A 23,543-nucleotide genomic window follows, 5' to 3' on the forward strand; every position below is an offset into this window, starting at 1 on the left:
TCTGCTTAAAACAGATACACAATCATAGCAAAACAGGACAAAGTTTGCACGAAGCGCGAACATTTTTTGCGTTTACTTAATTAAAACACCAAAAAGTTGTTTAAGCCTTAGATGGAGAAGCATGACCTGGTACATCTATGTCCATGCGAATGTTATACCTCTCCATTTAACAGAATTGGCGACAATACGGCAAACACACAACAATTCTATGATCGAAATTGAGTATTTTTTAAAATAATAAACAATCTATATGCCTAACACTGGCTTTTCCTTACTAAACAACGTGATTCGCACCTCCATAACTTAGATTGGCACAACAAAATTAATTCCTACCAATTTTAGTGCGTAATGTTCGTACATATTCTACTGTATTTCAAAAATATATGTGGCAAAATGTTTGTAGAAAAATCAATTTTTTTTTTGTAAAATTGTTCCTTAAAATTATTCCCCCTTTTTTTTTGAATTTTTTTGCACCAAATTTCTTCAGTTTCTGGGTCATTCTTCGGCCGACATAGTCGCCAAGTCGCCAGCATTCTGCCATACTGTAATGTATTGGTTGCGCTTTCTTGAGGTGGTATAACGTACGCGTTAAATCATTAGGCGTACCCTCAAAAATCATCTCGCGTTTAACTTTTGGCACACATGTCAGGGGTTACTGCCCCTGGTCTACTGGTGTGTACCAGTTAGTTTTGTGCAATGTTTTCTTTTACAGTGCCTTTGCTGTAAACCTTGAACAATTTAAAAAAATATATCACAAGTTGCATAGCTAACTCCCTTTTCATTAGTGACATGGACGCCATGTGGATCCCATGTTACAATGGACACTTGCGGCAAAGGGAGAAGATTGCCATTTGTTAAAGATTTCGCCCATTTTTAAACGTAAAAACCTAATTTTAATAAAAATGACTCTGTTTCAATTTGAATATACACCAAAAAATCATAAAAAAATAAAGGAAGTCTATCTTTCAAAACATTTCACAGTGTAAATTAAAAAACAATGCTGAATAATTTTTTTGTTGAATAATTTTTTTTAGAACTTTATTTTGTAAAGAATTCTTGAAAATCACTTAGCAGGTAGTCTAGAACAATAGGATTTTAAATATTTTTGATATACTGGTGAATATAGAGGTATATCAAATGGAAGACGGGGGAATTGGCTATTTTAATTTTCCGAATATTGCATTATTCCAATGATTACTTTTCTAATTTATTTAAATGACTTTGTTAGCTGGGTGAATAACAAAAAGTGCCAAGCACACATACACCAATTAGTAATTATGTATAGATTTACCTAATTTGTTGTCTGGATAAATATCCTCTTTCCTAACCAAAACCTAATTGCTGTTTATTACTTTTCATTGCCAATCCAACCAAATTTTAATGCGATATAATATACATTATGTAACAATTTTCAACTCAATTCAGTGCATTATTCATATTGATATGTATATTGGGTCATCACAATTTGCCAAAAAGTGCCTAAATCAGGGGTGTATCCAGAAATCCAAAAAGGGGGGTGGTCCCGATTTTAACTTCTCACATTTTTTTGTCTGACGTTAATGATGTCATAAAATAGTGACAGATATGACGTCATAAGTAATATCAGAAACAGCTAATTAACGTTCAGCAAAAGCAAACTTTTAGACGCAAAGCGAACATGTGCGTCATTGACACTCCTGCCAGGTGCAAGCTGCGAAACCGCTTAGTGTGCAAGCTGCGAAACCGCTTAGTGTGCAATCGTTAACTTCAGCAGAAAAAAACGAAAACAAGACCGTGAAATATATGTGATTGATTTTGGTAGCTCCGTGTTCAGGACTACGCTAAATAACAAGCATGTCTGTCGCCACCTGCAATACAAAACGAAGATCGTTTTTCTCTGGTGTAAAAAATATGTCCAATATTTTTTAATATGTTTTCCGTTTGTCCGCGGCACACTGGGCACCCTTCCACGGCGCAACGGCAAAAAAAGTCCCTGATCTAGGTGAAAAGTCGTTGAAATAGTCAAAAAGTATTTAAAATGGACTCGTGTATAGTTTGTCGAAGAGGCAGCGGGCCCGATGAATTACAGAGACCGCTTGATTTATTGTTATTAATTGTCAAACACACACTTGCTGATCAGCCAACCCGAACGAATAACGAAAGGCGAAAGAGAAAAAATATCCTGCGTTTACGGTTCACCAAACAAGAAACGAAAAAGGCGTTTTGCATTTCATTTTGATTATCAAGACACGTGACCCAATTACACTAAAAAAAACACGCAGCTTCGGACGGTGAGTTAAACCCTGACAAAAACGAACATAAACGATAATGTCACTTACAAAAAGGGGGGGGGGGTCTGAACCCCCAAACCCCCAGTAACATTGATCACAAAACTAAAACCGTAATTGCTGCGATACTACATCGGAAACATTGCACCTGGCATGGAAAACACATCGGTGCTTATCGCTGTTAATCACCACCTGTTATCGTTATTTCATTTAGCAGTTTGCCTGTCACCGACTCAAGTAATCTCAAACACGCCTGATAACAAAAAAATATTTTATTTGTGAAACGAACAGACTTCACAACAACGTAGAGAAAACAGGCGTGTAAGCTGCAACAATGTGTATTTTAAACAAAATTAATTTATTCTTCTCGAGGATACGAACTCCTGTATAATATCATCCACGGAGTAGTTAATATCCCCGTGTACGTTCATTAGCGTTAAGCCGGTCAAGCGCTCTTCGTCGCAGGTCGCTCTATTGAACGTTTTTATTAGCCTCAATCTCAAAAAGGAGCGCTCGGCCGTCGCTGTTGTAACAGGCAGAGTCATTGTTATCTGTAATCCAAACTCATTTACCGTTGCGAGGTAATCCACGTCGCTTGCATACAGACGCAACAACTCGCCGAACGGTGCGGTTAAGTCGTCTATGCATGAAGCTCGCAATTCACCTAATACACATAGAACTTGGTATAAAATTTTGTTTTAATCATTTTCTGCTTTGTATTGCGGTCCGCGATAAAACAGATTCAAAAATAGTAGTCCGTGGTCCAAAAAAGTTTGGGAAACCCTGCCTTAAATGACGCAGAATATTATACTCTCTACAACAGAGACAAGAAAGTTCTTTTTTACAGGAAGCAATCGTTGTTGATCTCTATCCATTTATTCCAAAACGTCTCCCCTCTCTAAGGATGCGCTTTAAGCCATGATGCATGGAAGGACACATAACAGATTTTGTTGTTTTTCATTCTTTCTAGTCTTGGGAATACGTAAGTTTCGTCTGGCATCCACGGATTTAACAAAAGTTTCCGCTTTGTCTCCCTCGAAATATTAGCTCCAACGAAATTTCCAATGACATTTGGAGACCCAGTTCCAGACGATTGTTGTTGAGGTGACACTATACTTGCTGATTCGATTTGTGTTTTATCTTTTTCATGGCTCGTTTCTGGCAATTCTAATCGACCACTGACACTCCTTGTGTCAAAATACGATGTGATTTTTCTTACTTTTTATTTCTTTCTTTATGGAGATGTCATATTTTTGGATAAAACTCGTGCTTTCACTGACAAACTTTGAAAAAAACTGTCCACTAGAACAATATTGCTTTGCTTCACTAACATTTAACTCCTTTCGAATCCACGCTGTGCAATTGATTTATTTATTATTAATGGCCTAGATACTTCTGCCTCCCTTCACGATGAATCGTCTAAATAACAGATCCCGCTAAGGAGATAGATTAATAAAACGTTGGCGAACTATAGCTTCCTGCTCAACTAATAATAAATGGTCATCTTACTTATTTGTTTTCTTTTTGTACAGTTTCAGCTGAATAATTTACTAATTATACCGAGTTTAAAAAGGGCGATTTTGAAGCCACGTTTCATACAATCGGCGAAACTAAACTACAAATATCACCAGATTTGTTGATAAGCATCGTTAATTTTGCTGACAACGAAGTACAACAGTTTGTGATTGACATGTCACAGAGCCACAATTGAAATCACATGCCAATCGGACGTCAATGAGTCAACGAGGTGTTGCACTTTTTTTAGCATCTAGAATACACAAAACATAAATGTTTTCGGGCTCCGCCCGTACCCGCTAAGGGTGCTCATACGACGCACGTGTTCGCTTTTACTGGACGTTAAGTGTTTCTGCTTATTTTTGTGACGTCATTATTCATTACAGTCAGATGGAAAATAGGGGAATTCCCTAAGTTGAAATTTCGGGACACCCCTCTTTGAAATGGTCACGCTACGCGCCTGAAGACATCCCTCTCATAATTACTTTGTTAATTCCTTATGCATAATGTTGGCATTGAGGATTTGTTTAATATCTTACCCACACACTGATTCAATGTTTCCTCTAATTTTGGACATTTGGGCTACATCTGTGACCTTCAGCGACACGACAGCACCTTAATCACTGCTTTTTGTCTTTTCTGTTTATAATGACATAAATTCAGGCTACTCCATTAGTTGACTCAACACACAACATTTCTTTTTTGGGTATATTAAAATTTTGCATTGCACACTGTTTTACCAAAACAGCCTAAAAGTTTTATCTACGGAAAGTCCTAACTTTTTAAGATTTAAAAAACAATGTGTTCTTTAATCCAAATAAAAGCATATCGCAGATAATTGCTATATTTTTGTTTAGAAAAAGATTCATGCACAGCAAATCCAATTACTGAGAGTCATACTCCTAGACACACACCCCCACGCTACGCCCCTGAACATGATAAACCGAATAGTAACTTGTAACCATAAAAATTACTGCACAAAATATATAATATTGTAGCAGTACTTCTAGGCTCTATTTAGGGAAGAGCACCTCCCCCCGGTTAAGAACCACTGTTATGAAGTGTTACTTATGTTGTCGGCAGCAAACAACATAGGGATGACCAGGAAAAGAAATATATATATGTTTTAAAAAAATACACACACACGAAAAGAACAATGGTCGTATATCAATCACTTAAGTAGGGCACTTTTTTGTTCGTACGTAGCTCGAACAAAACTAATTTGGGCACTTTTTTATCCGCATGTAGCTCCAACAAAACTAATTTTGGCAATTTTTTGGTTGTACGTAGTTCAAATAAAACTAATTTTGGCATTTTTTTAATCGTACGTAGCTCAAATAAAACTAATTTGAGCACTTTTTGTTCCATATGTAGCTCAGATAAAATTAATTTAGGCACTTTTTTGGTCGTCCCTTTTTAGGATAAAACTAATTTGGGCACTTTTTTTGTCGTAGCCCGGACAAAACAAATTTGGGCGCCTTTTTGTCCATAAGTAGCTCAAATAAAACTAATTTGGGCACTTTTTTATCCTCCATATAATAGCTTTGGTATGCACTATGCATAGATATTTGCTAGGCATATTTAGTTCACTTTTTAAACCTAAAGACAACAATATAAATTTATGGAGTACAAAAAATACATTGGGGTAATAATAAGCATTGTTTTTTTACCCTATTCCTATAGAATCGATTGGGGTGAAAATAACAACGAAATATCTGAAATAGGGATATTCAAATGAGAAAATCAAATCCTCGAATCCAATTCTGCCGTTTATTTCGGGTAATTGGAACCGATATAATTTAATGTTTTACCGCCGATGGTTGCGCCTAATTGTACAAACGCGAGTGGCAAGTTTGGATTAAGGCCTGTCTCTGCGACGACACATTTATAGTGCTTGCTTTAAATGTAGCGATGTAGTGCAGTGGCAGCGTTTTTTGGGGCGACCTAATTACTTCACGTCTCGCGATAACCTTCGCCTAATAATTAAGTGTCAATCAAGCGTTATTGGGCGTGCGACTAACATGTAATGTCAGGTGCAGAGTTTGCAATTTCCCTCAATGCGTTAAGTTGCAGAAGTAACTTTACATTATAAAACGTGCTGGCGGTGGACAAAATGCGCTGTATAGAATTACTTAAGGTCAGCTTAAGACGAATATTCAGTGAAGTTATGCACAGCGTAATTGTCATGTATTCGCTATGTCAATAGTAATTTTGTATTCTTTGCAGTACATTATTTAACTGCATAACAGATCACATTAGTCAAAAAAGCAGCAGTTAAACCCAACAATGTTTAAAAAAACAGGACCTAATTGCTTAAGAGTTCATTGTGTAGTGTTGCACTGTACTTACTATATTGGCAAAATATTAATTTTGGTTGTTTTGGCAAACAACCTGGACATGTATTACGGTTTACACAACTGCTTCAAATAATAGATGTTAAGAATGTTAAACATCTGGGAGATTATTTTTTTTTTTATTATAATACACACAATTACACATGTTAGCAAATTGTTTGGGCGATTTACTGCTGTGATTGTGGGCCCTGTAGGGTATATTACGATTAATCCCTCCCCCAAACAAAATCGTGGTTAAATAATTTAATAAAAATATACTAGGATTCGCTATTCTGGATTCGTTATTCTAGATTCGAAACCTATTATTCTAGAATACCTTGGGATTCTACTTTGAACATCCCTAATCTGAAAGCATAAAACAGCCAGCAAAGTAAGGTATTTTTTGTTTATAAGATCAATGTTATTACACGACACAGAATAAAGACCATTGCCATAAAATTGTTTGCATAAGAATTGCACAAACTTTGCAAAGGTCTTGCAAGACTTTGTAAGATGCAAATTTAACTACTGTTGTTTAAACCAGCAGAACTTTACTTAGAGATAAAAATATACTTGATGGCTCATTGGTTAAGCTAAGAATGTAGTTTTTACCTCCAAAAGAAAATGATAATAATAAAAAAAATTAATTTGGGTTTGGTGGCATGTAGTTTTTTTTTCAAATTTTGCCATTTTTTGTACCCCAAGTGACTATGCAATGAGAAACAAACAAAATTGACCACATGATAAAAATTTGCGGATGTATTAGATGTCTTGCGGATGCTGCTGTAGTGAATGTGCAACATAAACAAAAATACAATCCAACACAAAAACAGCATAATTTCCAAGTATTTATCACCATATTAACAAAATTATTGAACATCACATTTCTAACAGAACAGGTCTTGAAATGCTGATTTCAGTCGGGCTTGTGCTTGTTGCACATTGAATTCTGCCATATAAAGTTGAATTAACTGCTATTTCATATATTATTTAAACAAATAAATATTGGAATTGCAAAACAATTTAACAAATTGTAAAACAAACTAAATCCATGTAAAATTTATTGTACCCGCCGCCTCTTGGACAAACTGGACACGAGTCCATTTCTAATACTTTTTGACTATTTTAACTACATAAATGCGAAAAAATTTCTTGTTCGTTCTCCGTCCGTTTTTATTTACGTTCTAATGCTGGTTTGAAACTAGATCAGCGTTTCTTTACCGTTGCACCGTGGAAGGCTGCCAAGTGAGTCGTGGACAATCGGAAAACGTATTCAAAAATATTGGACAATATAATTTTTTTAACTATTATTTTTGTGAAAATGTAATAAAATCTCGCAAGAAATTTAAAAGAAAAGTTATACCAAAAAAAAAATCGCGCTCGCTTCGCTCGTTAGGTGTTCCCGGATTAAAATGGTTAACAAACACTCAAATAGATTAACTGTTAAATTATCGCGTTTTTTATTCAAAGTAGTTTTATTACAATTTTGCATTAGTAGTTGGGATGACGACGTGTGGACTCGAATTTCAAACCAAGCAAACGCTCTTTTCGCGCTTTCTGCCAACATTGTACCTCCCTAAATGTAATTAAGCACGTTTTCAAAGTGCAAAAATATCCGCGGCCCGCCTAAGTTACAGTTGTTTTAAAATTGTGATGACACGAAATCTCAGTTAACATATGTTGTGCGGCCCGCAGAGACCTTTCTGAGTTTGGTTTTGGCCCGCGACTGGAAAAAGGTTGCCGACCCCTGGTATAATTAATGATCTTTGTTATTTAGCAATCATATACAAACAAGGATATTTACAACTTTTTATTACTGCCTTCTTCATTTAAGACAACGATACATTCTAATTTTTTTTTTATTATTTCATATCGACTAAAATCAATGCATTTCAACGCAACCAATTTTGTTTAAGTTTCATTGCATAGAGATATTGCAGTAAAAATTATATCTTTTGTTTCAGTGTTGGAGACAGAGAGATTTTGAAGATCAAGTCGGATTTTGCTTCTTCCATTTCAAGTAGGGTGTTCGGTAGAACCTTTATGCCAGTAGTTTCAAACTTTTTTTGGTCATGTACTACCTCAGGGTGGTTCAACCGGCCTAGTTGGATATTGTGTGTCCCACAACATCATAGCTTATGTTTACTAAACATGTTTATTTGATGTTAGCATTTCTTTAATATATATATATATACATATATATATATATACTTTTGACACATTTGTGAAACTGCTCATCGCAATTGGTTATGAATATTACTATCGGTTATCATCGATTTGACCCTTATGCCCCATACCAGTGGTATCGAGTGTGGCATTGTTGGTGAGGTGTGATCAAGGCCTCTGTCAATTTTTTGGTTAAACGGTTTGAAAAAATGTAATCTTATTTTAGGGGAATGATGCTGGGAGCAAAAATCACGATATTTCGCACATTCAATGATAAATATGAAATTTCTTAAACTTAATTTTTATCTAAAATTTTTTTATTTAGGCCAGGTAGACTTGAATAAAACGCTGTGTAAAAATTTCTTCAGTTTCATCTCGAATTAAGCTTGCTCCCTAGGCGAATAAAAACATCGGTTAATGTCAATTTGAACCCTTATGCCCTATACCAGTGGCATCATGGAAAGGTAAGGCCTACCCAAATTTGTTGGTTAAATGGTGCGGAAATGTTTTCATCTTGTATTTTATGGCGAATATTAATACTGAATGCTGATTTTTTTTTTAATTTTAACTTTTTTATATTGATAAAATATAGACCTATCCGGATAGTACAACCCTATATGCAACATTATTCGATGTTAAAAAAACGGCAAACCTTTTGTAAGGCTAGATGGCTTTCAATTACCTGTCCATTTTTTCCCATTTGGGTGTCAGGATTTACAGAGTAGAGCAACTTTTAATTGCCACATGCAGGTCAAAGATTTATTGGTAGTTGTAAACTGAAAGGTTTAGAACAAAAATTTTGTAATTGCTCAAATTTAGGTTCATTTGCCTAGAATGGTGTGCTTAAATTTTAATTCATTATCAACCCTGTTTATTGAAAAAAAAAGAAAAAAAAAGTGTTGGTTTGTGCTTTTACCTTTACCAAAGTGGTAACCAAAGTGACTTCCGTGTTTTTACATAAATATATAATTTAGACTGCAGGGATACATATAAACCAGCTAACAATTAGCGTTTTATTATATTGAACAAGATAAGTGTTACGTCATAAACGTGCGAAACCAAAGGTAACTAAAACAAGATTACAAATTACCCAAGCTGAAAAATTTAAAAGTTGGAAGTTTTCGCAAATTTATACGTATGCTGAAGTTAGTCGCGTACCACCTGAAAGACTCTCGCGTACCACCGGTGGTACGCGTACCACAGTTTGGGAACAACTGCGCTAAACTGATAATAAATGGCCGTCTTGATAATAAATGGCCGTCTTATTTGAGTTTTTCTTGCACAGTTTAAGCTGAATAATTTACAGAGTTCAAAAAGGGCGATTTTGAAGCCACGTTTTATACCATCGGCAAAATTAGGCTACAATATCGCCAAATTTGTTGATAGGCATAGCTAATTTTGCTGACAACAAAGTGTAACAGTTTGTGATTGATACGTCACAGAGGCTGTTCTGACACTGCAATTCCATAGCGTTTCGAGCGCAATTAAAATCATGTGACAATCGGACGTGAATAAGTCAACGAGGGGTTGCAATTTTTCTAACGTCAAATAAACAACTTTAAACATATGTAAGCTCCTAATAATCGCCGTTTTCAGCGTCTAAAGTACACAAAACATAAAAATTTTCTTACTGAAGGTTGTTCACACCATACCCCAGTCCCCCTAGGTCAGGGGTCGGCAACCTTTTTTTAGTCGCGGACCACAACCAAACTCGGAAAGGTCCCTGCGGGCCGCACATTGTGTTTTAAAAATGTTAGAAAAACTGTGAATCAGGCGAGGCTCGAATATTTTTTGCACTTAAAAATGTGTTTAAATTACATTTACAGAGGAAGTGTTGGCGCAAAGCATGAAAAAAGGTTTGGTTTAAAATTGGAGTTCACGCGTCGTCATTCATACTACTAATGAAAAGTGTAATAAACTACTTTGAGGGGAAGTGATAACATTTAAAGATAATCTAGCTGAGTGTTTGTCAACCGTTTTAAGTCAAGGCAGACCTGGGGAGCGAAGCGAGCGCGATTTTTTTTGGGATACCGGTATTCCTTTTAAATTTTTGGCAAGTTTTTAAAAAATGTTAAAAAAATATATGTCCAATATTTTTGAATACGTTTTCCGTTTTTCCGCCACGTACTTGACAGCCTTCCACCGCACAACGTTAAAGAATCGCTGATTAAGTTAAAAAGGCAGCATCAAAACGTAAACAAACCGGTCGTAGAATGATCTTTCATGAAAAGCGCGAAATTTTTTTCGCATTTACGTAGTTGAAATAGTCAAAAAGTATTTGAAATGAACTCTTGTCTAATTTTTCAAAGAGGCGGCGGGCCGGATGAATTACATCGATCCGGCCCGCTGGCCGTAGGTTGTTTTTCCTTATGCTAATTTTAGCATAATAACACCCGGAAAAACGATCTTCGTTTAGCATTGCACTTGGCGAAAGATGTGCCTATAATTTAACGCTCGTCCCATACAAGGAACTTAGGAAACTTCGCTGCTGATAGTTTATGATTCTTCCAAAATGTATCACATATTTTACGGTCTTGGTTTAGTTTTTTCGCCTGGCAGGAGTGTCGATGACGCACCCGTCACTGTTTTATAATGTCATTATTTGGTAATGTCAGGCGGAAAATAGGGGAATTCCTTTACATTTTCGGGACACCACCTTTGAAACGGTCACGCTACACGCCTGTTTATGACCAATACAAACATCCTGAATAAAGTAATAAATATACATTTTTTCTGTCACAGTTCAAATCATAGACCTGTCCTTTTCCAGAACGACAGGATGGCTTTTAAAACGAGTTGTAATTTGCTCCAAAACACAAGAGTTGTTCCGTATAACTGCATGCAGCATCAGATTTTAAAAACGAAAAGAGATAAAATCAAACAGTTGAAGATAGTGATCTGGTGGTACATGAAAAAGCAACATTTGTTGTGTTTTGTGTCCTATATGGATTGACTAAATGTCAAACCTGAATTTATCTCATTATAAACAGCAAAAACGCGAAGACAAAATTTCATTTTATTAGAAGTTATCAACGTAATAAAAATCTAAAATTGCGTACTGTTAAAACCGCTGAAAGAGGCGCGATAATTGCCTTAACCGTTGGGTGGTTGAATCGCGCTACACTAGGCTAAGTCCGCCACACAAACTACCAAGCGAGCGCAATATTTCAATATAGAGACTAGGGATGTTCAAAGTAGAATACCAAGGTATTCTAGAATAATAGGTTTCGAATCTAGAATGACGAATCCAGAATAGCGAATCCTAGTATATTTTTATTAAATTATTTAACCTCGATTTTGTTTGGGGAATGGATTAATCTTTTTCTACCATACAGGGCCCACAATTACAGCAATAAATCGCCCAAACAATTTGCTAACATGTGTACATTATAATAAAAAATGTTTTACATTCTTAACAACTGTCATTTAAAGCAGTTGTGTAAACTGTAATACGTGTCCACTGTTCAGGTTGTTGCCAAAACTTATATTTTTGCCAATAGTGAGTACAATGCAACACTGCACACAGAACTCTTTAGCAATTCGGTACAGTTTTTAAAAGCATTGTTGGGTCTTAGTGCTTCTTTTTTGACTAATTGATCTGTTATGCAGTCAAATAATGTACTGCAAAGAATACAAAGTTACTATTGACATAACAAATACTTGACAATTTACGCTGTGCATAACTGCATAACCTCGCTGAATATTGGCCTAAAGTAACCCTATAGCGCATTTTCTCGATGGCCAACACGTGTTACTTTTGCAACTTAACGCATTTAGGGAAATTGCGAACTCCGCTCCTGACATTACACGTTAGTCGCTCGCCCAATAACGCTTGATTGACACTTAATTATTAGACGAACGTTATCGCCAGACGCGAAGTAATTGGTCGCCCGAAAAAACGCTGACACTGCACTACCAGGTTACATTAAAGCAAGCACTATAAATTGGTCGCCGCAGCGACATGCCAACTTACCACACGCGTTTGTGCAATTAGGCGCAACAATAAACATTAAATTATATCGGTTCCAATTACCCGAAATAAACGACAGAATTGGATTCGAATCCTACTTTGAGCATCCCTAATAGAGACTCATTTATATGTCTAGCAGGAATTAATTAAGATTATTGCGATGCCTCGTTCACATTGCTCCATCTCTTCCTTGCAATGAAAACATCCGTCCGATGGAGAAACCATGCTAAAAATAATTACAGATTATATTTAAGAGTAAATAAACACAGTAGTTTGCAAAATAATAATTTTTTTGCGTTTGGCAACAAGTTATATGGAATTTACAAGTTAGACAAGATGAGTGATATCTAGGCCCGCAAAAGTCAAGTTAAAATTATTTAAGAACCTTGTCTGTCCACGAATCAAAGAATAAAGTTGTTTTCAGCACCTAGGGGACTGTTTCTAAGAAGTTTATAGGTCAAAACATCAAAATAAAGTTAAAATTTACCATAAAGTTAAAAATTTAAGTCTAAATTTGTCAAATTATGGCTTTTGACAAAGTTTTTGTGTTTCTTAAGAGTAATTTTTGTAAAAATCGTCGTGGAAGCATTCTAAATCAGGAACTGTGACACAATTAAACTATATTAACCCATAAAGGAAAAATGTCACAATGCCCACTTGGATCAGCAGTAACTTTTATCGCAAATTTTCCATTTTTTTCATTTATTTTACGTATTTAAATAATTGTTATAAAACATTTCATCTTCATAAACGTGGTCTTTTCGAAGATCAACAGTTTGGATTTAAGGAATAGCCTACTGACATTCTGTAATACAAAAATGCCAAAGCAAGCTAAATCTATCGCCAAAAAACCCGACGCACTTTTTATAATCCATAAAACACCTTGACTTTGCGACAAAATATTACATTTGGGTCTGAAATCGACAAAATATTATGTTTGGGTAACTGGCATCAATACAAGAAAGAACTGTGGCCTCTACAAACAAGCAATTTCGTTAGGTTAAAATAAAGTTAAAATTTGATAAAAATAAAGTTAAAAAACATTTTTTTTAGGTTAAAATAAAAATGGCCATAGTGATATCATATGAAATCACCCAACCCATAAAGCATGACCTTCTTGGATTTTGCCAAAAAGTGGTACACCTACTAAGCACTTACCTTTTGTTTAAAATTTTGTTGAAATTGGCAGAGTACTTTTCGAGATAACATTTTTGCTAATATCTCAGTCATTTTTGAATGGATTTTTGCAATTTATGGCTTATAACATGGCGTAATCGATTATTGCTGTAACTTTAGGAGTTAATTTAAAAATTTAGAATTAAAACCAAATGAAAATAAAAAAATTCTAACATTTCAAGGGTCGATAACGCAAAAATCTCATGCGAAAAAAAATCTTTTCGGACAAAATGTGGACTATATTATAATGATGCATAAAACACAAAAAATGGAGTGGAATATTACGGAGCACAATTTAAGAGCATTTCTTTGTTGTAGTAATATTTGGTATCATTATACAGTACTATGTCGCTTCAATGAAATATATATAAGATGCAACGACAAATCCTTAGTTATTTCTGCCACATATGTACAAATACAGTTCACAAATAAAAAAATGGCAAATATGGCACTTAAAAACGGCAATACACAATTTGTAATAGTCCGAAACTGACTAGAACGATTTATTGTTTTAACTTTAGTACAAGGGTTTCTGTTGCTCGTTGTTGTTCTTTCTGGGTCAATGTGTATACTTTTCCAGCTGCAGTTTTCAGATTGACACTTTAAAATGGTTGCTCTTGTTACATATTCAGAACCTTGGTTAATGGACATGCAAATGAAGGGGATTAACCAGTGGGATGTAAAAACTTGATATTGACATTATCTGACTGTTACATATCCCACTACATCTTTCGAAGAAATGTCCTCTGAACAATGTTGGGAAGACACTCATTTTTGCAGCTTTTTACTAGACAAGGCATATTCCTTCACCATGACATCTTTTTAAATCTTTCACCGGTATGTACGAGTGAGATTTTTGAGTGCCACTAATTACCACAGCCAGTGTTCCCGCGAAGCGTATTTTTTTTGTGCATTTGCGCACTAAAAATTAAAAGTTGTTTTTTACTAAAATTAGACCTCCAGTTGTCCCTTGAAGCCCACATTATCACTGTTTTACAAAGATTATTACTTAATATAATACCTTAGATACCCCATTTCTACATCACGAAAGTTTCGAAAAAGTGCCCAAATTAGTTTTATTGCACAGACAAAAAAGTGCCCATAAAAGTTAGTTTTATTTGAGCTACGTACGTAAAAAAAAGTGCCAAAATTTATTTTACTTGAGCTACGTACAGACAAAAAGGTGTCCAAATTAGTTTTATCAGAGCTACGTACAGACAAAATAGTGCTCAAATTAGTTTTATTTTAGCTACGTACGGACAAAAAAGTGCCAAAATTTCTTTTATTGGAGCTACGTACCGACAAAAAAGAGCCAAAATATTTTTATTCGAGTTACGTACGGACAAAATAGTGCCCAAATTAGTTTTATTGGAGCTACGTACGGACAAAAAAAGTGCCCAAATTAGTTTTATTTCAGCAAAAAAAGTTGCCAAATATATTTTATTCGAGCTACGTACAAACAAAAAGGTGGCAAAATTGGTTTTATTCGAGGTACGTACAGACAAAAAAGTGCCCAAATTTATTTTATTTGAGCTACGTACCGACAAAAAGTGCCCAAATTAGTTTTATTTGAGCTATGTCTGGACTAAAAATTTCCAAAATTAGTTTTATTCGAGCTTCGTATGACCAAAAAAGAGAGCGTCGCAAGTACTGCTTTAAATATGTTATAATTTTTTTGCTTAGAACTGCAATAATTTCTGATGGAGCGGGTGGAAGTTTAGTAACTGCGAAATTTGGTTCGTGATTTTGTGATTTGCAAGTTTTTGAGCTACTAAGTTTGATTAGTTTACGGTGTCTATAGGCTTATTTAACTCATAGTTGCATATTTTTTGAAGGATGTGGGCTTAGTTTGTCTGAACAAGGTAGTACAGTTGATAGGGATCTAAGCTGTGCATAGAGGTTATACACCAGGCCATAGTTCTCAGTAACTGGATTTTTTTGCGATAAGCTCAAATCTTTCATTTTATAACTTAGAGATATATTGTTGGTCAAGGTATCGGTGTTTAGCACTGTGTGTTTTGTGTTATAGAAATGTACTTGCTTTATATAAAAAACCTCGCCTCTTTATAGCTTTTAAGCTTTTTCAAACAAAATTATTGCAATTATCTGCGATATGCTTTCATTTGCAAAAACAAAAAATTTCATGCTGTTTTTAACCCTTAAAATGTTAGGACTTTTCAAATATAAAATTTTAGGCTCACTGTTTTGGTAAAACAGTGTACAATGCAAAATTATAATATACTCCAAAAAGCAATGTTTCATGTTGTATCAACTAAAGGAGTAGTTTGAATTTATGTCAATATAAAAATGAAAGACGCGAGGGCGAAATATTATTTTAATTAAAGTTATCAACTTTTAAAAAAAAAATGCGTAACCTGTTTAAAAGTTAAAAATGCTTACTGGTAAAACCGCTGCACTATGCTTGATAATTGCTTTGGCCATTGGGCGGTTACACCACGCTAGAAATTAATAAAGATTATTATGACGCTTCTCATGCTCTCCCACACATATTGCTCTTCATTGCAACGAAAACATTCGTCCGATGGACAAAGCAAGCCAAAAATAGTTACAGATTATATTTATTAGCTAATAAAATGAAGTTCCAAAGTAATTATTATTTATGTGTGTTAAGCAACAACTTTTCACTTTTCATAGGACTTGCAAGTTAAGTGAATTCGGTGAAAAAGCGCTACTAAAGTGAACACCAAAAAAAAAAGTCTGCCGCATATCCAATTTGGGCACTTATTTGTTGGAAATTTTGGTCACCTGCACACAAGGTAAAAAATTAGAGGAAACACTGACCACAACCAGTTAAAAACGGTCTTCTAACCAATCTCTTTCTTCTTCAATTGATTGCTCCGCCACTAAGGAAAATGACACTTTAGGAATGTGTGTTTTGCAAATTCATTAAATACTTCGGTGTTTGAATTTGCTGCTAATAGATATGTTGTAAGCTGGCCCATTGCATGATCCCTTTCTATGAGATGTGACAAAAAAGGTAAAGTCTTTCTGTGAAATAAAGTTAGTCTTTCTGTGAATAATCAAATTAATGAAATTTTTCTTGTTTTTATGTTAGTATGCTGCTCCATCAGTAAAGTAGTGTAGTTGTTTCATGGAAATTTGCATTTAAGATATTTTACCAGATGTTTCAAGCAATTAATAATAATAAACTTTCTGGTCTGTAATAAACAACAAAGGGGTGTATTTGGTCTGGCTGTTGGTCCAATGAAAGCCTTCTACTGCATCTTGCAAATGAATAGTTATCTGAATAATCACCAACAATAATTGCAGAATCAGGGATAATTGTACTTTTTAAGTGTTGTAAGTAACTGGTCTGTTGCTGGGCAATAAAGTCATGACTCTGCAGCTGTTAAAGTTTATAAACAAAATTTTCCACAAAGTCTTCTGTTGATTTGGAAATTGTTTCCAATGTTGTTCGGTCAGTTGACTGCCATGATTTATGTAATAAATTATCAATAAAGTTTTCATCCTAATAATCTTCAGTATTAGTTTTTAAATGCTGCAGTTTGTGATGGCACTCCTCACAGTCATTTAAAAAACGCTCAATTGTTTACTAGAATTACATCTGAAAAAACTTTGAAAATGATAAAAAGTACAATTTCAAGAAAATTTCGCAGAGCAATTTCTGCCTCTTCCATCATAAGTTTTATGTTTCGATGTATGATATACACACAGACATTGTGAGTCCTGCTCCTGCCAGGTAACACCACATGTTTTCGCCGCAATGTAGTGAATTTCATAAAGCCAACTTTACCTTTTGAATGTTGTTCTTTAAAATATTGACTTAACTTTTGCTTTTAACTTGATATTCAAAGCTATATATATATTCCTTTCTTTTTGTGTTTGTTTAGAACTTGTTGGGTTTGGTTGTACAAATAAGTCAGATTAAAATATATTCTACTTAAAAGAGCAGATTTACTGCTCACAATGCACATTTAAATAACACGTGAATAATAGGAAACTAAAATGTATGAACAATATATGAAAAAATACCATTTATATATTTGCCTCTTTTATATTAGGCTTTTATAATTTCACTCTAATTTTTGTGTGCCATGCGATATTATAATATAGTCAACATTTTGTCAAAAAAAAAAAATTAAGATGAGATTTTTATGTTATGAACCCGCAAAAGTTAACGATATAATTTTGTTTACTTCGTTGTAAAGAAAATTCATTTGGTAATCCTGTAAATCAAAAGTATGAATAGTTAGGCTTTACCTTTACCTTCAAAAAGAGCACAAGATTGTAGAATTCTAATGAGAAATGAGTGAAATATTACCAAAAACACAAAATACATATCGCCACCTAGTGACAAAATCATGCCAATTTTGAAGTGCGATATCTCAAAAAGTACTTGACGAATTTTTATAAAATTAACTTTTAGTTATTTTGTCATTTCTAAGCTGCTGTGTGAATTTCATTAAATTTTAAAAGGGTCCGGTCAGAAATGTGATTCAAATTGGGTAATTTGATATGAAATCACTCAGATGCTTGTAAGGTGTGATTAGGTGGTCTGTCGGGTTGCTTCTGGCAAATCTGCATGCAAGGATATTTAAAAAACAAAGGTATACAACCCAAACGAAACCATTAGAATCATTGCAAAAAAATTAAATATTAACTGACAGCTTGCACCCCCTAAGAAATGCTTGCCGCCCACCTAGGGGTGTGCCCCCCCCCCCCCCCCCCCCGGATAAGAACCGCTGTTATAGACTAACTAGACAAGCTTCTGTAAGAAATAAGAGCGTAGTCTGCCATACAATAACATTGATAGTAGGCTAGGCCTCATAAACTCATACCTGGCACAATGTTTATAATAACAATCAAGAAGTAGGGCTGATAGGGCAATTTGTTGGAAAACCTGTTTTAAACCAGCAATTCAGCATGTTCCATGGCTACAGTATTTTTTTGGAAATAAATACAATGTCTCGCCTAAAAGTCTTGTTAAAAGTATAAGCAACTAACTCGAAATGCGAAAAAATAGGACATTTTGAACATTTTTGAGCGTCCTCGGAGGACCATTCAGTTTTCTTGAAAAAAGAGGACAAATCCTCCTAAAAGAGGACATATGGTAGGCCTACCTTAAACAATTAAGCAAAACTAAATTTTTAGGTCTTCATTTTGATGAAAATTTAACATGGCTACCTCATATTCAAATTATTGAACAAATAGTTTCAAAAGCAATTGGTTTAATATTGAAAATAAAATATTACCTAGACAAACATGCATTGCATCTGCTTTATTACAGCCTGGTCAACACACATTTATAATACTGTATTTTAAGCTGGGGTAGGGCACACCCATCAGCACTCAGACACTTAAAAGTGCTGCAAAATAAGGCAATTAAAGTCATTAGTAACTCCCCTCCTAAAACAACATTACTACCCCTTTATGAACATCATACAATTCTTAAACTCAAAGATATTTACAAACTAGAGATTTGAAAAACAGTACATAAGTTTAAAAATAACAAACTACCTGAAATATTTGGAAACTACATGGCTCCGCTAGAAAATGTCCATTTATGTGAAACAAGAGAGAGAATCAAAAAAACTACCATTTAAGTTGTTTGTAAAAAAAGGTCAAAGAAATATGTTTTCTAACATACCACATGGATTAAGTTATAAATGTAAACAAACGGAATACCATGTGGATTAAATTTTCAAAATAAACCCTGAGCAAATCACCTGACCAGCGAAAAAATGAGATATGGTTAATTAAACAAGTAGAAACAATTACCAAATTTTGAATGAGTGTCGCAATGTACATAAATTTAACGCCATGTACAGTGTTTAATACTAATGCGTGCTAAGAAGTTATATAGTTTTCGACTTATTTTATTTTGTCTTGTTCTCTATCTATGAAATATTTGATCTTGCTCCATATAGCATACATGTCGTCTGGTCATAATATTTTGTGATGCTTTTTACATGGAATATTTGTTGTGATTGTTTGTGCTTTTTCTTTCAATCTCTTTGAGCTTTTGTTATGTCTAAGAATATTATTCTTTGTTTAAATGTCCTATATCTCTGCGTTTCCGTAAACAGGGTGCAGGTGACTCGATGTACTCTGCGTTTCCGCAAACAGGGTGCAGTTGGCTCGATGTACCTTACGTTCTTTTACTGCATCCTGGAACAAACAACCATAATTTTCTTTGTAATTTTGTACTGGTGAATCCAATATTGCACCATTGTTTTGAAACTCTGCTTTCCAGAGGTTCTTCGGGACGCAAAAGTTGCCAAAGCTAAACAAAAAGAAAACAATAAATATATATTTCGCCAAGTAAATGAATAGCATCATCAGTTTACCTTAATTTGAATGAATCAATTATGAATTAAGTAAAATTTTAATCTATTTTAATTGGGTTTAACAGGAATTTATAGATATTGTTTTCAGTTCCAAAAAAAAAAAATCTATCTATTATTGTATTTAATGTAATCCTTAGGATCCACTTCAGACCTATAACGTTGTCAATAAGGTTCTGTTTTATATCATATTGCATGTGATACAATTTTGGTTAATTAATACTAGTTGCCAAAATTAGCTTCATTAATTTGGTGTGGGATCAAATATGTAGTTTGTTATGTTTTCCTTCTGTTTATCTGTACAGGTGTAATTGGATGTAGAAGAGTGAATCCAAGGTCAACTGAAGAAAACAAAAGGTCACCATTTATAAGTATTAACATATCACCAATAGCTTGTGTATGTCATGTCTAGCGATGTTCAAAGAACAATATATTAGTATTCTTGAATAGTGGGTTTTAATTTAGAATACCCCTAGAGGTTTTATGGCGACCCAAAAGGAAACTAAATGTACAAAAGTGCATTTTTTGCACAATTAAACCCTTTTTTTAAGATTTCAAACCTAATCCTCTCATGCATTACATTCCAGCAATGTACAAACAAATTATTTAAAAAAAAATGTTTGTAATCCTGTAAAAAACCCTCCCTGGATATGCCACTGATGATGTGTAATCATTGATTAATAAATATGTTAACAAAACAAGGTAAAATTATTAGAGGCAAATCAAACTAATACAATAGCAATTAAGTATACCCAAGTTTTTTATATATAGTCATGTAGTTTTTCTTAAAAGTTGTAACAAAGAACCAGTCTTTTAACAATTGCTTGTATTTAAGGAAATTGCTTCCAAATAACGTCAAACTGTATAATTATTTTTTCTAATTTACAGCAGGACTGTTGAGACAGTTAAAAACAACCTCCTCCACTGACTATACGGCCTGTATTACACTAATTTTTGTAACCAAAATATGCTGGATGTCCATTAATACTACAGCAGTCCACTCTTATGGGTGTCATACAACTCTACCACCCACAATACATGGTTTGGTACCATAATCTATTCTTACCTTTACAATTTACAGTTTGCGGCATTGTATTTTTCAAATTTAGTATTTCACATGTGGACTGAAAAGTATTTTTTTAGTTTCATTTGAGACTTAACTCCCGAGTATGACTTCAGGTGAATAAACCAACTTCTTTGGGACCCTAGTCTTGAGTTCGACTCCAAATCTGAAGCCTTGTTTTATGTCTGATATTTTATTTTTCTCGCCATTATTCCAATTTAATTGTCAGTACACATCTTACTTACCACTGCTGTACACTAACCAACTCTTGGACTTAAACAGGGTTACCATCTTTTAAAAGCAAAAAATAAGCATGCTACTACGATATAAGGGTCACTGCGCAGTACAGCTCACCTATGTTGTCACCAATTGTTTATGTGTACTTTATTGGTAATTGAACATAAAATGAGTTTAAAAAGGTAAGAAGGCTCGTGGTATCAGATTGCTTTACTACTCTGGTATGCAAGGTAAGAACAGGACATGTTGTTATAAAATAAGTGGAGTATCCGGTGGGGATTGGGGTTTTTTTACCCCCCCCCCCCCCCACCTTTTTTTATAAGTTATATCATCGTTTTTTTGTTTTGTCAGGGTTCAACTTACCATTCGAAGCGGTAATGTTTTTTATGAAATTGGGTCACAAGTCTTAAGCTAATGCAAAACCAAAATCAAACACAAAACGCTGTTTTTCTTATCTTGTTTGGTCGACCATAAACACATGATATTTTTGCTCTTTCGCCTTCTGTTATTCGTTCAGGATGGTTGATTAGCAAGGGTGTATTTGACAAATGACACTGCTAAGTTAAACGATCTTCCTTTTTTTTCTCGCTAAAAACGTTGAGTTAGGCTAAGGTTTCTCGCTGTTCGCTGTCTGCGTTCTTATTCAATGTTAGTGTAACAACAGAATTTTTGCAACTGAAGCAGATTCTCTGAAAAGGTGGTCAACTGTAACGGTTCAAAGTCGCCTTTTATATGTAAAGATAGTTATCGCAAAATTTTTCTTTATAAGCAATCCTAAGACCATGTGTTTATCATGCAATTGACTCAACTTATTTTCTCTCAACCGCCGCTTATATTTTTAGCTGATTTGGCACACTGGGCGCAGTTAACACCCTTAAAAAATGATCTTCGTTTACTATTGCAGGTGGCGAAAGATGTGCTTGTAATTTAGCAGAGCCCCGTACATGGAACTTAGGAAACTGCTCTGCTGATAGTCAAAACTTAATTCTACCAAAATCAATCACACATATTTTACCATCTTGGTTTAGTTTTTCGCCTGAAGTCAACAATTGCACAAGTTCTTTCAATGCATATGTGGGCTTTGCGTCTTCAAGATTTGCTTTTGCTAGACAGTTGGTTGAGTCTGCATATTTTTTATGATGTCATTACATTCACTATTTTATGATGTCATACCCTTCACTATTTTATGACTGTAATAATCATTAACGTTGGAGAGAAAATAGGGGAATTCCCCAAGTGGAAAATTTGGGACCCCCTTTTTTATTTTCTTGATACGGCCAACAGATATTTGTAAACAGTGAGTGTTTTGTATGGTATAATTAGTGAAGTGAAGGTTTGGTAACGCCATCTTATGTTGGTTTGGCGCTTACCAAATTAAGAAGAGTCTCAGAACGCCCCTTGTAGCTGTTTAATGCTTCCAAGGGACCAATAATGCCTACGTTGGAAAACACTGGTTTCAATGTTTAAAATAATTGTAAAAAGTCAAACATTGTAGCTAATAATAAATATACCCCTTTTCACTTTTGAAAAGTAGCTCTAATAATTAATTACTGTTTTCAAAATATGATTTTATTGTTTTATTAGGCAAAAGGATAATCTTCTGCCAGAAACCAAAAATAAACAGTTTAAAAGCTGTACATCTGTTATTAATTGCATAACAGAAGTTCCGAAATTTCTGCAAAATATAGTAAAAGAAGAATATTTCTCAGGTATAACTTAATTTAATTTTTGGCTTATATACTATTATAGTTTACCAATTAGGATTTATGGAGTAGCTTAGAATACATTTTGTTGTAGCCATATCTACTGACCTTCATACTTGCCTGCCAATTCTCACTTTCTAAGAATAAACAGAGATCAGTGGCGTACCCAGAGGGAGGGGTGTGTTTTTAAGTAATATTACTGTTTTTGTCAGGTTTTAACAAACTGTCTGAAGCGGAAGTGTTTTTAATGGAATTGGGTTGTGTGTTGTCTTAAACTAATGCAAAACCAAAATCAAACGCAAAATGCCGTTTTTCGTCTCTTATTTGCCCAACTGTAAACGCAGGATATTTTTCTCTTTGTTTTTGTTCAGGTTGGCTGATTAGCAAGTGCGTATTCGACAGTTGACATTGCTAAGTCAAACTTTTTTTCATGCTAAAAAACGTTAAGCTAGGCGCAGCTCATGTTCCTCGTTGTCTGCGGTAATATCCGATATTGGTGTAACATCGTAATTTTTTTAACTGAAGCAGATTCTTAAAAGGTAGTATAATGGTGACTGTCGCCCGCGTTTCAAAGAACTTGCCATAATTAAGTTATTATAGTTAATGCAAAATTATTCTCTCATAAGCACATTCCAAGACCATGTTAGTGTGCAATTGACACACCTTATTTTCCCTCAACCACAGCTTACATTTTGCCTGCCTTAGCACACAACTAGGCACAGATGTTGCGCTAATCATGGCATAATAACACCCGGAAAAAGTATCTTTGTTCAGTATTGCAGGTGGC

The 23,543-nt window shown here is 34.6% G+C and overlaps 1 protein-coding gene across 1 annotated transcript in view; it reads left to right on the top strand.

The window, feature by feature from the left end:
• The window catches only part of LOC146168191 (uncharacterized), a 77,589-nt gene that overhangs the window by 7,367 nt on the left and 46,679 nt on the right, over nt 1–23,543 (top strand). The window contains exons 2-4 of the mRNA XM_083390678.1: nt 8,080–8,135; nt 20,059–20,110; nt 22,638–22,762. Coding sequence (XP_083246804.1) covers nt 8,080–8,135; nt 20,059–20,110; nt 22,638–22,762 — 233 coding nt within the window. The remainder of the gene's footprint in view (nt 1–8,079; nt 8,136–20,058; nt 20,111–22,637; nt 22,763–23,543) is intronic.

Source organism: Ascidiella aspersa, chromosome 1 (genome assembly GCF_963924565.1).
Source record: "Ascidiella aspersa chromosome 1, kaAscAspe10.2, whole genome shotgun sequence".
NCBI classification, from domain to species: Eukaryota; Metazoa; Chordata; class Ascidiacea; order Phlebobranchia; family Ascidiidae; genus Ascidiella; species Ascidiella aspersa.